The sequence below is a fragment of the Artemia sp. Qi Xiang Cuo genome, chromosome 20 (genome assembly GCF_049724085.1).
Source record: "Artemia sp. Qi Xiang Cuo chromosome 20, ASM4972408v1, whole genome shotgun sequence".
NCBI classification, from domain to species: domain Eukaryota; kingdom Metazoa; phylum Arthropoda; class Branchiopoda; order Anostraca; family Artemiidae; genus Artemia; species Artemia sp. Qi Xiang Cuo.
In genome coordinates, this window is record NC_142813.1 from 11,560,596 (window position 1) to 11,579,089 (window position 18,494).

An 18,494-nucleotide genomic window follows, 5' to 3' on the forward strand; every position below is an offset into this window, starting at 1 on the left:
TCCGTTCTTAAAGACGTCCATAAAAGACCTTGACTTGTGCGCAAAATATCATGATACTTATTTTATAAAATGCTAATTTGGAAGCATTGACCCATTTCCTCCCCCCCCCCAAAAAGAGAATATTGGCTGGCTGCATTTATGATCAGCTAGTTACTGTTATTGATTACAGTGCATTAAGTGTTGATAGGTATCTCGACCCTCCCCCTTCCTTGCAAGGTTTAAACATACATAAACATACATGAAAACAGCATATTTCCCCTGAAAATTGGGTAGCAAACAAAACTTTCTTCAATGTAGGTCTCCCCACAAAGAATATTAGACCCCCCCCCTACCCAAAGAGACTTGAAATGGTTCCTTAGCTTGAAGCAATTTTTTTAATCATATTATAAAAAAAAAGTTGAACAAGCATACTACATTTACCAAGAATAATAGTACTTCTAAACTTTTTGCTGATTTAATAGTTGATTAAACCATTTAAATCAATAATTTTGAAGAACTTTTTAGTCTTCCTTTGATGAAATAAAATTATCAAGGTTACAGAAATTATCACAAAGGCTACCATTAAAGCAAAAAATCACTAGACTACAGACAAAATTACTAGAAATGTGAAGCTTGTTTTCATTTGAAAATTCATTTTGGGTAATACCAGCAAAATTGACAATTTAAAACATAACTTTCCTTTTACTTTCGAACCTAAAAAGCACCTGTATGGATAAAGACTTTCACTAGGTATTGAAAAAAGTCTAACTGAAGAAAAAACAGAAAAAAATACTCAGAAAAAAACATCACTAGAATTCATAAGTGACAACTATACTGGGCAGTAGGAATTCTAAAAATGATTTCAGACTAATTGAATTATTTACATATTAGAGCCAAACAAAAAATTAAATATAAAAAGCCAGAAAACAAATATACTGTGAAAATATTTACCACAAAGAGAAATATTCAAACTAACAAAACGAAAATGTGGCATGACTTTTGTGAACTATCAAAGTAGGGATACAAAATCACAGCATTTGGCTGAATGATGTGGTTTCACTGTGTGTAAATTATGTCGATTTAAGCAGTATTTGAGCAATAAGTGACAAAAGCATTTGTCTCAATCATGGTTGAGATCTTCATGGTTGAGGTCCACTAAATGGTGGAGATCTATTGAGATCTACATTATTGAGATTTACATACAATATGTTAATTGCTGCTATCACTTATGTGCATAATTGTGCATATTTGTGATGCGCATAATTGTCACTCAAAATCTCACTGGTTTTTACTAAAAAAATCTTCAAATTTAAGTATTAAACTTGACATTTCAGGAAAACAATATATATTAACATTACCCTCAAAGAATATATATCAAGTATATATGTAATTATTGTTTGCTATTAAACTTGACATTTCAGGAAAACAATATATATTAACATTACCCTCAAAGAATATATATCAAGTATATATGTAATTATTGTTTGCTATTTTGTGTTTATATTTTGTTAAGATTTTTTGCAACTGGATCTTGAGATTCTGTTAAATTCCCAGTGGTGGCGTCAGGTATGTGAAATATCATTAATATCGATATCATCAGTGTCAATATCCTCAAATTACACCCCTTTTATATTTTTTTATAATTAGGGTGGAGAGCAATAATCTAACCCCAAAATCCCAAATAATAGTTCACAGGCAAGGCTTTCTGTCTGCAGAGGCTTTGTTGTTATAGAGAAACTACTCATTTAATTGCTGGCTTTTCTCTATGCAACCTCCTACAAATCCCTTAAAGCTTCCAAATATAAGGGTTAGTTTATAGTTTCAGTAAGAGGTATGTACATCCCATCCACAATTCTACATAGATCGGCATGCTTTTCAGTTATTTTTGGATGTGCCTTAGAGATTATGTATTGTTAGTGAAAAATAATACCACCTGCCTTGATAGCTTTTTAAGTTGAACTCAGTTATGCATGTGGCCATAATTTCTTGGGTATATTCTTTGAAACCAAAATCAAACACAAAAATAAGGACTTGACTCTAATAGGAATTTCATTGCCCTTGTGTAAAACCTAAATAGCAGTAATTTGGTAGCAAATCTCATCATGGCACAAGAACATCAGGATTTGAGACAGTATTTCAAGTGAAAATTTGAATAAAAACAAACAAACACAATGATGATGTGCCCTGGGTTGCTGAAAACTTGTTTTTCAAAAAAGCAAGCTTACATTAGGAATAAATGAAGGTGATATTGGGCAAAAAGTAGGTTGCCCTGAAAACAGGGTTGTAAGAGGTCTTAAACAAGGATTTAAAGGAAATTAAAACTTAATTGGAGGGCTAAAGGGCAAAACTTTAAATACAAGGGGGAAAGAGGAGCAGGCATAGCTGTGTTGGCCTTGGACACACCTGTTGAAAACCAGAAACCATGGGTCTAATGAGAAGAAGAAACCATCTTGAAAAACCATTGAAAGCCTGAATATCCATATATAAGGTGATATTAAATAATATTTTCAATATGTTGAATAGTCAGGCTGCACTGACAAAATATTTAAATCCTGAAGGCTGAAAAACATATCCTTGCAAACCAATAAACTTACCATTTCATAAAGCTTCTTGGTTGAAGCATTTGAGTCAATTTCAATACGTTTTGTTCCTTCTGAAGTCTGAATACGCAGGATCTGCAAAAAAGGGCAGAATATAGCATGTCCTGTTTAGCTGCTGCTGGGCTAGCTTTTGTTTTCACATTACTGTAGTGTTATTGTCCTTGTTTTAATCTTTGTACTGTACTGTTATTTTGTCTTTGTCTATGCCTAGTTTTTCAAGCTTATCTCCCCAGGGGTATAGTCAATATATATATATATATATATATATATATATATATATATATATATATATATATATATATATATATATATATATATATATATATATATATATATATATATATATATATATATATATATATATATATATATATATATATATATATATATATATATATATATATATATATATGAATAATAAAACAATTGAACTAGCCAAGGGTGTACACAGGGGGCAAAGGAAAAACCCTTACCCTCTAAATTTTGACCTTATCTGGAAAAACCAGTATACAGATAATGCATAGAATTATGATATCTAATAAAATGAAACTTGAGCCTTCACCCTTTTTTTTGACAAAAAATCTGCAGTCTTACCCATTTGAGGTAAATCTAAAGAGGGGTTTCTCATCAACCCTAATTGTGTGTATGCATGAGCAACTGTCTCTTCTTGGCACACCCTTTAAGAGACTTTTAAATGCCATACTTTGGGTAACAAAAAATCAAAAGTACACAATAATGACAGGATGCACTAAGTAAGTTTTTGCCAGATTAGCTATTTTATACAAAGTCAAACTATAAAAAATAATAGTTCTCAATTTTATCAAATAATTTTTCATCCTTGCAAAAATTTTAGCTTTCCAAACCAACAATTGAGGCTAAATGCCCATATCTCCTCTTCCTACTGACACTATCCTACTTTGCACTAAAAATAAAAAAAAAAAAAAAAAAAAAAAACAAAAAAAAAAAGATGGTCATAATATAAAAAAAAAAATTTTTTTACAGTTGCACAGCCATCTTCCTGCTGCTCTATGTAATAAATAATATATCTTTTGTTTCTGATCAATTGACTTATCATCTCCACCCTTCCAGCAATTTACAGATTCTTAATACTCCATCAGTGATGTCTTACTTCAACCCTCTGACAACTTGCAACACGATTTGGAACACGCTCCCTGTGTCTGCCCGAAGCTGCCACTTGTTTGGTATGTTCAAAAATTATGTTCGGGAGTTTCTAGATAGTAGCCAAGTTTTTTCCAGTTTCCCTTAGATTCGATGTTTCTGGATTGACTTAGATATTTATTTGAGTTGGTGAAATCATGCGGTACCCCCCTGCCTAGCTTGTCATTCTGGGGATTATTAAGGTGGGCGGGCGACTGGATTTTTTGGATTTTGTTTATATTTTTTTTTGTGTGTTGGTATTTTTTCTCCCCTGTTCTTTCCCGGCCATGGAGCCTTATGGGGGAGATTGTGTTGAAGTAGTTTTTTGTTTATAATTTTTTATTGTTAAATAAACAATTCAGAAAGATTGAGGTTTCAGTTGAAAAATTTCAGGAGAACTAAATAGTAAAAGAAAAGATATGGCTAGCAATTTTCAAACAATCTTGATGATTTTGTTTTTTCATTTTCGCACATGTTTTTTAACCTGCAAGTTTTCAGCAGCAGCCTAGTGAAGATCAAACCACAGTCCATAGAAATCAAAAGTTTAAAAAGGGTGTTTCCCAAGAAACTATCTAGTGAGAAGCATTTTCCAGTTGATGCAAATTCAGAAACAATAACTACATGGGCGTAGGCAGCATATTGTCTAGGGGGGGGGGGGCAGTCAATAGTGAGATGGAGGGCCTTTTATCAATTGCTTTTCCAACCATCTGCTTTTTCAGCCATATCTAATGTAAATTTGAAGGTCTAGGGGTGACAGCTACTCCCCCTCCCTACTCCCATGAATAACTACCATTTACATTCCATATAATTTGTAATTATTAAAACAACCTTTTTAGAATTCCCATAAATTGCCCCAAACCTCTCGAAAATGATTCCAGCTCAAAGCAAAAGTACACAGTGAATTATTGAAATTGCCAAAGTATAAAACTCTTAACTGGATGTTTAAAGCCCCCCCCCCTCCCCCTCCCCCCCAAAAAAAAATGAGAAGCAAGGAGAATCACCATTACTAGAACCTTTCACTAGAGATTTACAGTTGCAGCAACAACAGCAACCTAGTAAAGAGCAAAGCACATTCAATAATAACCAAATTTAGAAAATGTATTTCAAAGTAATGCCCTGGAATAAAGAAGGAACAATTGATGTTAATCTGAAAGTAATAACAATTACAAGGGTTCAATAGAACATTAGTTTTAAAGATGAAAAAAAAGTTTCAAAAATTTAGAAAACAGCCTAAAGCCCATCAAAAATGACATGACTAAAATCAAAATTAAAAATGCTCTAATAAAATCTCTGTTAGTAAGTGGCTGTTTAGTGAAAATTTACTGTCTGTGACCTCAGCATGAGGGACTTGGACCATAAGTAGTCCAAACTCTAAAAAAATAACTTTAATAATAATTATTACATCAAAAGAATTTTTTTTTGCTGATTCCAAATATATAAAATTCTTTAAGCTTAATGCTACCAATCAAACTCTCTGAGCCCTAGAAAATTTGCTTGATTTTCAAAAAAGAGGGGGAAAGCCTCCCAAAAAGTTAAGCAATTTTAATTAAAGGCACACAGTCAGACTCAGCATATCAGAGAATCATACTGTATAGGTTTGAGGCTCCTATCTATAAAAATATGAATTTTTTTTAAGAGAGGGGGGGAGCATGGATGCTTGTTTACTTGTTTTGTTTTTGTCAGAAGTAGTGATGTTGAACCATTAGTCCTAGGATATTAAGAGTCGTTATTCAAAGCTGAATTACAAGTTCTAGTGCTTTTTTAAGCTACCAAACACTTTCCCCCCAATGACATCTGATCAAAATTTTGAGATAAGTTATTTTGATTCAGCATAGCTGAAATATTTAACAAAAATAAAGAACCACCCAGCCACCCCCTAATGTTTAAATATAGCCCTAGGCTAGATAGAAATGCTCAATCATTTTGTTATTCTCTATTATTTTTTTACTTATTTCTCTTACAAATCAAAAAGTTGTTGGACAAGACTATAGGATTTATGTGCAATATCCAAAAACTGATAACACAGTTAAGAAGGGTGAACAGGTTCTATGCTATTCAGCTGATAATGCAGCTAAGCAAGATGAACAGCTTCTATGCATTAACATTAATAAAAAAACTACATGACAGCCAATATTTGACTTGCTGAACTCTTTCTTTTGAGACTGTATTTATTAATTCTTTCTAGAGCCTAGCTAGTTAACAGTTGGAAAGAAGAAGAAATCCTAGTATTTTTATCATATGTAACAACACACAACAAACATAACAACCACATACAATTGTGATAAATGACATATTATTGTAACAGCTTTAGACATAATATAACAATGAAAAACGTTCAATAGCCTCAACTTATGAATAGAACCACGTTTTGTACTGTTTTCATATTTCTCTCAGGTTGCTATTTTTTTTATTAACAACCAAGAAAATAACTTAAAAAAAGGTTTTTTATGGAAACCAAGAGTAGAACTGAAACTTAAAATGAACAAAAATCATTGTTTACAGGCTCCACAATATATTTCTAAAAAAGTGGTACAAATAAGCTTGCTTACAATATTTTCCTATACCACCTTTAAAATACTCTTTTTACAGTATCAAATAAATCCTTTTGGTTTCTAATGTGGGTTTTATGTTTTCAGTAAAGTCCTAGTTTTGCAACAGGAGGGTACTCTTAGGCCATCTTTATATTCAAAAAAGGCCCCTCCTGGGGCATGGCTAGCCTACCATTGCGACTGTATGCCTATCTTCCCCTCCTAGTGTCTAGATGTAGCTCTAGCCTAAGCTATGTACAAAACCTTGCTGAAATTAGTTTTTCTTTCATCATGAACAACCTATTGATGAGAAATAATTGCAAAAAATGAAACAAACCAACAAGATCAGCTAACCTTTGATTGTAGCCTAAGGCTGGGTGTATGGTATACATAAGTGATGTATAAGCATTTAGAGGGGAGTGAGAAGGACTAATACAGAGTCCCATCAACAGTAAGTATATTTGGAAAAAGCACTTAATAGAAAATTGAGCAGCATTGTCTTTGGAGTAGTCCAATGGCCCTAGTAGACCTAGAGGCAAATTAATATTTTTTTCATGTAATTTAGCCAAGAAGAACGTGAATACACCACCTGATGCTCTTTCCTAATATAACAACCATTTCTTGGCCAAATTCTTTTTGTGCCCTTAATGGTGTCCCATAAGCACCACCCCAAATATGCTTGTTTGGCTTGCTTTAATTCAAAATTCATTTCTCTTTTTGAACACCTTTAACTTAGTATGTGATTGGTGTTTGAAAAAGTTGTAGGCATCACCTCATCATTTAGTTTAGAAGCAATAAAATATAAATAATGAAGGGCTGCTGACATTACACTTTTTTTGCCAAAATTTTTGGTCACTTTGAAGAATGCATAATTCTTGGCCAAATTCTTATTTGTGCCCTTAATGGGGTCCCATAAGAAAACTTATTACCAAGCCTATGGTCTTGTCTAATTAGTTAAAAAAAGATCCCTTAAAAAACTCTCCATGTCTCATTAGTAATAAAAAAAAACAAAAAAAAACAGAAGACATTGGTCAGTGGTGTTTCTAGGCCAGGGCAGGGGATTGGGGGCAGCTACCCCCTCTCTAGTTGCTCTGAAATTAAGTTCCTATTATTTTATATTTTATAATTAATATAAGATAGCCTACCTTACCCCACTCCAGATTATGGGGCCTAAAGCTGCACTGACATGAGTGCAGCCAATCCAAAAATGTAGTTTTCCTAATTGTTCAAGATAAGGGCTGTAAGCTTCAGGTTGACAATGTGCATCAAGTGTGATTCTAATAGTGCACTTTTTGTTTTTCTGATACCATTTTTGAGGGGTTTCAGGTTCTTTTTAAAATTCTTGCAGTTTTTTTTTTCTCCAGAAGAACATATTAGCCTACTATTAATTGAAAGATTAATTGTCATTCCTGAATCAGCTAAAACTGGCAATTTTTTCTCACCAGACAGTTTCTTAGAAATGCATGCTTAAACTTTTAGTTAGCATTGTATGTGCTGTTTTGAGCCCCTTTAAGGGTTGAAAAAAAAATTGCCCAAGAAGTGATTATTTTACTTTGAAAGAACATGAAAAGAGGTATCAAGTAATATATACACTTTATTCCTAGTTAAATTATATGAGAATGTATAACTTTACCAGCCTAGGGCACTGGATTGGCTTCATAAAGGTCTGCTTATAATTTGCAGTAAAATTCTAGCCTAGCTACTTTTTGCTATCTTGGAAAGGGGTTAGGTTAGGAAAACTTACTCTGGAAAAGTATTGCTAAGCTTCTATGTTAACACTCTTCTGATTTCTAAGTCTTAGAAATTTGTCTACTTGACCAATTGAAATTTTGACAAAATATCATTTTGTCTTAATTTTCATTTATCACTTTCTTTTTATCTGGTTTTAGTTCTGAAAATGCAATTACTGTTATTTGAGTAGACTTTTAAGCCATATCAATGGTTTCTTTTTTCTAAATTTAGGAAAATAGATATTTCAAAGCTCATAAATTGGGATTAAGCAAAGTTGTGGAGCTGAAAACAGTTTTGTTGTACTTCATTTAAGCAGATCTATTTTGCAAGGTTTCACTTTTATAAAACAAAGATTTTTAGAGGTCATCTAAGGTCACTGCCTTCTAGAGAAAGAAGTGGAGGTAGGTACTTAAATAATAACTTCCCAAGATATACTTTAGTCTGTATACCCATCCTTGAAAGTTTCATTTTTGAAACCTAACCCCAGTCCAAGATAGCAGAAAGTAGCTAAACTAGAATTTTAGAATTTGCAGGTGGCACTATAATTTAGCTAGGGTGAAAGTGAAAATGTCATTTGATGCCTTTTTTTATCCTCTTTCATAATACAATAATTGCTTCTTGAGCCCTTAAAGGGGCCCCAAAGGTATTTCATTTTGTAACTGCACAAAGAAGCTATCATCATTAGTTTAGTAACTGAAAAGTTTTTAAAAACCTATCTCTAGTGTACAAATAGGTTATTATAGAGTAATATATTCCACAAATGCTCATTTAAAATAATTCTGATCTCATTTATTAGGCAACTCAATTCAAACTGTTTTCCTACTGTTTCATGTTTTTCAAATGCCATCAACAAAAATAGTGCTGAATTTTGCAATTTGAAACTTTGCTGTCAATAATTCAGGGTATATTCCAACTCAGGGCATATATTTGCACATTAGAAGGGTGGAGTGCATGGGAAGGGGTTTAAAGTTCAAAATAATTTTGCATTGGGCTATATAATTTAGCTAGGATGAAAGTGAAAATATCATTTGATGTTTTTTTATGCTCTTAGGCTATATAATTCATATAAAATACCTTTGGGCCCCTTTAAGGGCTCAAGATGCAATTAGCAACAGTAGCAATTATTGTATTATACAAGAGCATAAAAAAAGGCATCAAATGACATTTTCACATTCATCCTAGCTTAAATTGGTAAAGTTCTACCAAATCATGTTATTGAGTTAGGACTAAAGTGAATACACCAATTAATGCCTTTTTTTATGCTGATTACAAATATAATAATCATTTCTATTGGAAATGAATTTCAGCCCCACCCCCTATATATGCCAATTCAGGGTTAGGTTAGGTATATATAGGGGGAGGTGAAATTCATTTCTGATAAAAATGATTATTATATTTCTAATCAGCATAAAAAAAGGCATCAAATGGTGTATTCACTTTATTTCTAACTCAATAATATGATTTGGCAGAACTTTACCTCTAAATTATAGGCTAGTGTCACCTGCAAATTTACCAAATTTTACTGCCCTAGGCTATATGCAATATTTGGCTATTTTTTCATATTGACTTTAGCCTACTTGATATTATGAAACAATAGTCAATTAGCAAAATTAATAGCCTAAGGCCAGTCCCTCAACTTGGCAAAATTGTGTAGGCTATTTAGGCTAATCTGGCCCTTTTAGAGGGGAGAGATGAGATAAAATTGCAATGGTAATGGTTATTGTAGAAGTTAAACTGAACATCTCTTTTTTCTAAGTATGATCATCTGATTTCTGCCAAAGAATAGCCTGGGATTGAATCTTAGGCAAACTAACAAATTAAATCCAAAACTTAATCAATAGTATGTTTTGAGGATCTCTGGATTCCCCAGAAATCAAACCCTTGTTTACTACATGACCTAGCTCACCCCCTACACAGAAAGCTCTAAGGCAAAACGAAGCCTTCATTCTCAAGGGGGGTCAAAGTCAATTTGTGATCAATAGACATGTTAGCCTAGATGATTGTGATTATTCCTTAGATTATTGGGAGCACTTGCATATATTTTATTAGGCCTGAGATAGAATTATAACAACTGATCTACTAAATACCATCTTTTTGACTGTTGTTCCAAAAACCCTCAAATTCCTGTTTCTTTGTCACAAATAATAAACAATAACAAATTCACATGGAAATCAGCTGACAGAATTGAATTACTAAATGCAATTTGTTTTGAATATTTGATTTTGCATTAGATGGCGGTTGTTGTAATTGTGAACTAGTTTTATTTTTATATATCATGTAAAAAAAATTAATAAGCTTTTTATGCGGCGATTTAATTTATTTCGCTTTTCAAAAGTTATTTTTCTTGATATTACCTGTATAGAAATGAAAATTAAATTTTCTGTTCGTATACTGAATTTTGAAGAAATTTTCCCTGTCAAACCGTAATTCATATTTCTTCGTTTTGTATTATCTTTTTAGTGCAGCTTATAGGCTTCAAAATAAAGCATTATTGTAATTTTTTGTCTTCAAGGAATCCTATAAATTATTTTCACAGAACAGCCAAGGGCACCCATGAAATTTTTCGAGAAGTTGGTAAGCCTGCAAGAATTTTCACGAAAGGGATAGGTGCGAATAATACAAAAGATTATAACATAACAATTACATATTTGAATCGGCATTCGCTTTGCACATCTCTATAAATCCAACACATCTAGTTCTTTTGGATTAGGAAGCATTAATATCAACTCCAAATTGCGTACCACAAACCTTTGAAGAGCTAATTGAGATAAAAAAAATATATGAACCAAAATCAAGTAATAAATAGATATACTGGAGGTATTTCATTAAGCCCAATTTACGACACTTAGATCTTGAAGGACTCAATCAATATTTTCACCCGAAAAACTAAAAAGAACCTATTTGCATATCTAATGAAAACCGAAATTGTAGACCAGCTAAAACTATTGCAAGACGAAAGATCCTTGCCCAATCATCTTGGTAAATTCATTTTCATTGATTCATGCTTGTTTTTTATTCAGTGTCTGTTCTGTCTTTGTAAGGTAAACTTCGAAAGGTTAGATTTTCGTTTTTTTTTCTTTTTTGTTTTAGCGACTTGGCGGAGGTCTTTGTCGAAATATTTGCTTATATTTTGTAATCTTCATGGTTCGCTGGCTGACAAAATCCTCGTTTTTTCACCCTTTTTGATTTTATTTTTCATTTTGTTACCTCCTCTCCTCTCTGAGTTTCATTTGTAATAATACAAAATGTAGTTTTTTCAAGAAAAGTATCATATTTCTCATTATTATAGAATATTTCATATTTTTCTATCTTCCTAGAAGAAGGGGGATAAAAAAATCGCCCAGTTTAACCGTACTCCTGTGGCATCTCTATCTGTCTAGAAACTGCCACAAATTCTAAGCAACGGCACTGAGCTATACAACTTGAAAGAGGTCATATCCAAGATTCCAAATTCTTTTTCTCAACAAACAAAAACGGTTTGATTTTGTGAATTCTTTAAACTTGAGCTCTGTTACGAGCAGGTGCGTAATTTGCTATGAGGTAGGGGGACAACGGCCTCTCCCAGACCTAACCCCACTCCCCCGAACCCAGTCACTTGTTACGGGGGTTCCCTTTTTTATTTCAAACTGCAATTTCTCTTTAAATTAGTGACTTGCTATAGATTCACCGATTTAGCAAATAAAAAAACTTATATAAGTTATTTGAGCTAAAACACCTTCCCAGAAATTCAAAATTTTTAGTAAAAGTTGACTTGGACTTCAAAATAAAGTAAAATGTAAGTCGTTTTGCAGTTCACTGACAAAAAATCGAAAAACAAAAATATGGGTCCAAAAGCGAATATTTAAAAATGAATTTACAGTGACTGTAGATAAGAAGCTTTCGAAAAAAGCAATTTTGCTATGTCTTTCACCGTGTTAATGTTTTTATCACAATTCTAATTGTCCTCTCGTGACATTCTTGGACCACTGGGTCGATACAATCCCCCCTGGAAAAAAAACAACAAATAAACACGCATCCGTGATCTTTCTTCTGGCAAAAAATACAAAATTCCACATTTTTGCAGATAGGAGCTTGAAACCTCTACAGTAAGGTTCTCTGATACGCTGAATATGATGGTATGATTTTTATTAAGAGTTTATTACTTTTAGGGGGTGTTTTCCCTTTTTTCGAAAATAAGGCAGATTTTATCAGGCTCGTAGCTTTTGATGGGTAAAACTAAACTTGATGAAACTTACATATTGAAAATCATCATAAAAATCCAATTCTTGGTTTTTCAAGATATTAGATTCTCCTCGTTATCAAACAGTTCGTGGTAACGAATTGTAAGTAAGGAGCGACCCGGCTCAATGGTAACCGAAACTCTAGAAAACGGTATTTTGATACAAATAGATGCATCAAAAGAATCAGATTTTAACGCTGATTTCAAACAAATAAGTTTCATCAAGTTTAATCCTACCTATCAAAAGTTACGCGCCTGAGAAAATTTGGCTGATTTTCGAAAAAGGGGGAAAGACCCCCTAAAAATTATAAAACCTTAATGAAAATCAAACCATCATATTCTGCGTATCAGTGAACCCTACTGTAGAGGTTTCAAGCTCCTATCTACAAAAATGTGGAATTTTGCATTTTTTCCAGAAGAAAGATCACGGGTGCGTGTTTATTTGTTTTTTTTCCCAGGGGTGATCATATCGACCCAGTGGTCCTAGAATATCATGGGAGGGCTCATTGGAATTGAAATTATAAGTTCTAGTGCCCCTTTTCAGTAACCAAAAAAATGGAGGGCAACTAGGCCCCCTCCCACGCTCAATTTTTTCCCAAAGTCACCTGATCAAAATTTTGAGATAGCCGTTTCGTTCAGCATGTTCGAAAATATTATAAGTATGTCTTTTGGGATGACTTAATCCTCCGAAGATCCCGGGGGGAGGGCTGAAAGTTATGAACTTTACCCAATGTTAACATATAGTATTGGTTATTGGGAAGTATACAGACGTTTTCAGGGGAGATTTTTCCTGGTAGTGGGGGTGGGTGGGTGGGTGGGTCGGGGGTTATGTAGGAGGATCTTTCCATGAAAGAAGTTTTCATGGGGGAAGGGAAATTGCTATGAAGGGGACGCCGGACTTCCCAGCATTATTTAAAAAAAGATCAGAAATTAAATATAAAAAAACAAGTTTTTCAACTGCAACAGCAGCAACATCAAAACTTTAAACGAGCAGAAAATATTACATAAGTAGAAGGGCCTTATTGACTCCGACGCGACACCCCTGCTGCCACCTATAACTTTTTTGCACCCCAAATATGGGCATAGAGTCCCTAGGGAGAACACGTGGTTAATGGGGTCAATGACCTCTTTCTTCATGGTCTCTTTCTCCAGGTGTGTTTTTGGCACGCCCTCAGCGAAGGTTATGATCCAGAAATAGTATTTGTTATTGTTTCCGAGGCAAAATGTCAAGGTCAATGTTGTTGTTGTTGTTGTAAGTGCACGCTCTCAGCGAATGTTATGATCCAGAAATAGTATTTATTGTTGTTTCCGAGGCAAAATGTCAAGGTCAATGTTGTTGTTGTTGTTGTAAGTGCACGCTCTCAGCGAATGTTATGATCCAGAAATAGTCTTTGTTGTTGTTGCTTGAGCCAAATGCTATGAGTTTCCCGGAAACAGTTAGATCACGTGTTTCCTTCTCAGCCAATCAGCGAGTCGGTTACATTCTCCTTCTCAGCCAATCAGAGACCTGCTTACATATGATTTTCCCCGTTACATAACAATTCGACCTTGAGATTTCGTATATAACGGGCATGCAATGTGATTCAATTATCAGAAACTATTGTGACACAATGCAAACAACTAAAATGGATAATATTGATGAATTAGAAGCCTTGGCAACTACAATTTACCATGTAAGTTCCGTTTTATTTTCAAACGAATTTTCCTTGGACATCCTCCAGTATATTCAGCTAAAACGTAAATATATTCCTTTACCCCCAAACCCCCCCCCAAACCATACAAACATCATTATAATCAATGGAAAACATAAAATATATTCTTTTTACCCTAACCCCCTCCCACCATTGTTTTACAATCCCAAATTCTCGCAAAAAGAAATAATTATCCTTTCGTTAAATTTTGACTTTTCTCAATTGTAATCTTTTCTCTAACTGAGATATCCATCGCTCTGTTGTTATTAGCCCGCTCTGATTTGACACAAGGCTCCAATGCGAGGCCTATAATTAGCTCTGACCCTTTTTAAAGCATTTCCTGCTCGTTAGCAGATTAGTTTCCATAGATTTCACAGATTCAAAAGGACGTGACTAAAAACATGTTTTTATTTATTGAATAACTGAAAAAGAACCATAGCTCAGATCAATGCTTCGATGTTGACTAAATATTCACATTTTCAACGTTTAGCATTAGGGGGGGGGATTTTCTTCAATCAAACTAGGCCGGCTTTTGAACGGCTCAGTGAGCGTTAATTCTCAGATTCAAAAGGATGCGATATCTTTCGGTGGGGGGAGGGTGAATTGGTCCATGTCTTTTCTCAGGGATATTTTCCGTGGGGATGATTTTCCTCGGGGTGTTTTTTCTGGGGGTGGTGTAAATACCAGCTATCGTAATAGGATAAGGAAAGATAAAAAATACCATTAATACTTTAAATGTATCAAACAAGGCATACTCAATACAGATTAAAACCAGAAAAGAACAGAAATACCTAAAATAAGAAACTAGGCTGACTTATATAGGCCGGCTTTTGAACGGCTCAGTGAGCTGTAATTCTCAGATTCAAAAGGATGCGAGATCTTTCGGTGGGGGGAGGGGATATTTTTCCATGTCTTTTCTCAGGGATATTTTCCGTGGGGATTATTTTCCTCGGGGTTTTTTTTCTGGAAGTAGGGTAAATACCAGCTATCGTAAAAGGATATGGAAAGATAAAAATACCGTTAATACTTTAAATGCATCAAACAAGGCATGCTCAATGCAGATTAAAACCAGAAAAGAACAGAAACGCCTAAAAATAAGAAATTAGGCTGACTTATATCGGCCGGCTTTTGAACGGCTCAGTGAGCCTTAATTCCCAGATTCAAAAGGATGCGATATCTTTCGGTGGGGGGAGGAGATATTTTTCCATGTCTTTTCTCTGGGATATTTTCCGTTGGGATTATTTTCCTCGGGGTGTTTTTTCTGGAGGTGGGGTAAATACCAGCTATCTTAAAAGGATAAGGAAAGATAAAAAAAAACCACTAATACTTTAAATGCATCAAACAAGGCATGAACAATACAGATTAAAACCAGAAAAGAACAGAAATACCTAAAAATATGAAACTAGACTGACTTATATCGGCTAGCTTGCTACTGGCTCCGGGAGCTTGACTTCTCCCATTACCCAGTACGCGAGCTCGTTCGGTGGGGGGAGGGGATATTTTTCCATGTCTTTTCTCAGGGATATTTTCCGTGGGGGTTATTTTCCTCGGGGTGTTTTTTCTGGAGGTGGGGTAAATACCAGCTATCGTAAAAGGATATGGAAAGATAAAAAATACCGTTAATACTTTAAATGCATCAAACAAGGCATGCTTAATGCAGATTAAAACCAGAAAAGAACAGAAACGCCTAAAAATAAGAACTTCGGCTGACTGAAATCGACTGACTTGTGCCTGGCTCAGTAATCCGGACTTCTCAGAGTACCCCTCAGGCGTTATCGGGCGGTGGGGGGAGGGGAAAATTTTCCAGATCTTGTGTCAGATTTATTGTACGTTGGGGTGATTTCACTCGGGCTGTTTTTTCCGGGGGTGTGGTCAATAACCGCTATCGTCAAAGGATATGGAAAGATAAAAAATACCGTTAATACATTAAATGCATCAAACAAGGCATGCTCAATGCAGATTAAAACCAGAAAAGAACAGAAACGCCTAAAAATAAGAAATTATGCTTACTTATATAGGCTGAATTTTGAACGGCTCATTGAGCCGTAATTCTTCTTTCTCAGATTAAAAAAAAAGGATGCAATTAGTATATTTCACGAAATTTTTTTACGTTATGCTTTCTTTGCGATAAATACTTTTCTAAACAAATTATGTTTAATAACTTTCCTTCTGTGAAAATAGGAAAATTAATTCAATACTAAATTTTTTCTCTTCTTTAAGGACATTTATGATGAATGTGCCCCTCCACCTGAAAAAAGATTAAGGGAGGATAAGGCTTCTCCTTTAAGACCATCAATTATCAAATACACTGGCCCATCCAACCCCCATATCGGCTATTCAAGACCGACGCTGCCTGCACAAGCCGCAGCCCAATCTATACAAGAATGTTACGCCGCCGGTCCGTCCACCTTCCATCATAAATTGCCTGGGCCTTCAAGAGCTGCCCCACTTATGCAAGGTCAGGAAGTGGCCCTCCAGCATGCACTACCTGGTCCTTCGGGCACCCAAGCCCAGACGGATTATGCAAATGTAAGCATTTTTTCCTACCTATCTATTTCTTCCAATGTTTTTTTCTTTTTCAATCCCAATATAAACTTATCTCAGCGGGATATTAAAATATTAACCCCTCGCCCCCCCCCCCCCCAACCATTGTTTTAAATTTCTCTGCCCCCCCTCAGAGATATCTAAATATAATGTAAATTTTTTGCTTGCTAGTCAAAAGAAACCGCTCCTCTTTTTCTAATCTTTGCTATTTTCTATGCATTCCCCCTATCTATTCGCCGCTATCTCATAACCGAATATTTTTCATGGGTAATTTCTAGTCAATTAATGCTCACCATTTGAAACTCAAAATCGCCTATTTTTCACAATTGAATATCACAAAGTTTTAAGAGAAGGAACTGAGAGATTATTCCCATTTATCTATCTGTCACATATGGATCCCGTAATTTGCGCAAGGATATTTTTAAAATAGCTTTCAATCTTACAAACCCTTGCCAATATTTTAGTGATGGGGAAACATTGTTGACGATATACTGGATTAATGGTTTACAGAATTTAATTGTACTGTTTTCTCGTCTGAAGTTCAGTATTGGAAATCAGAACACTCACGTGGTGGCTTACAATAATTGTGAGCTAATGAAGAGTCCACCGAGCCTGTAGAACGGACTTAGAGAGAAACTTGGACTTATGCCGTCTAAGCGAATATTTCAACTTTTGAAGAGCAGTATGAGAAGGGGGACTGGGAAGAGCTGCGGGAGGCGCTGCATGAAGCGCCGCGTCCCCCAGAAAATATAAACTTATCACAGCGAGATATTAACCCCTCACCCCCACTATTACATATCTAAATGTAATTTTTTACAATGAAACCACTCTTTTCTCTGTTGCTATCGCTTCACATATACTTTAGATACCATTGAAACTCAAAATGCTATTCCATTCACAATTGAATACTATCTTGCTTTAATCTTTGGCTTAAAGCTCCGCACAAGCATATAAATAGATCTGTTTCATCCCCTTTTCCTGTTCTATCATTAGCGAGGGTTAGACCGCCAAGGCTAGGCTTTCAATGCTTTTACGTAATTCTATTGTTTGGCCAAGAAAATTAGCTGTGAATTGTTTGCGAAATTAGGAAATTGGAATTCTATGTAAAAGCGAAACAAGTTATACCCCCAAAAATAATAATTGCTATTTATTACATTGCTGAAAAGGGGGAGCCTAGTTGCCCTCGAATCTTTTTGGTCACTTAAAAGCGCACTAGAACTTTTAATTTCCATTCACATAGTATTAAGAGAGATTATTCCCTTTGTCACATATTGGCGTTCTAATTTACACTGAATATTTCTATCGTACCAAGGATTTTAGTGAGGGGAAAGCGAGTTAACGGTTCAATCCTGGAACACTCGCGCGAGAATTAGAAATATGGAATTAGAAATATTTCAACTTTTGAAGAGCATTATGAGAAGGAGGACTGGGAAGAGCTGCGGGAGGCGCTGCTTGAAGCGCCGCGGCCCTGAGAAGCACCGCAGGGATGCGCAACGGGTCAGGAAAGCGCCGCAGGATGCGCCACAGGGATGCGCCGCAGGATGCGCCACAGGGATGTGCCGCGAAAAAAAAAAAAACCAAAAAAACACACAAAAACAATTCTATGTAATATATTATATTATCGTTAATTTGAATTAATCAAATGATTTTAAAAAAAAATAATTTTTAAAGTCGGGATGATTTGAAAATAAGCTTTTTTTAATTTATAGGTTGGTGCATTTGTCCCATATTCGCCGTCCAGTAACGAAGGGGAAGAAGCAATTCTAACACCGCCAGTGGAGTTTCAAAACAATGACTGGCACAGCATCATTGAAATACCAGCTAATATTGATGAGTTTTTAGATGATTTTTTTAATGTAGATCCTAGTACAGTTGAGCAGGTAGACTTGAGCCCGAACACTTTACAAATTTTAAATGATTTTACAGGGAACCCCCCTCCTCCAGCCTCCGATACCCTAACGAGTCCACTTCAAACAACTGAAGTGGAACATAGCCCGAATATTGTTGAACACCTTGGGGGTGGGGGTATATCTTTCCCGAATGT

The 18,494-nt window shown here is 34.9% G+C and overlaps 1 protein-coding gene across 1 annotated transcript in view; it reads right to left on the reverse strand.

Annotated features, from left to right (window-relative positions):
- The window catches only part of LOC148939865 (nuclear protein localization protein 4 homolog), a 217,502-nt gene extending 207,325 nt beyond the window's left edge, over nt 1-10,177 (reverse strand). Inside the window, exons 1-2 of the mRNA XM_089106457.1 lie at nt 10,084-10,177; nt 2,574-2,654 (exon numbers count right to left, since the gene is read on the reverse strand). Coding sequence (XP_088962583.1) covers nt 2,574-2,654; nt 10,084-10,086 — 84 coding nt within the window. The 5' untranslated portion in view covers nt 10,087-10,177. The remainder of the gene's footprint in view (nt 1-2,573; nt 2,655-10,083) is intronic.
- Nucleotides 10,178-18,494: the final 8,317 nt, after the last annotated feature.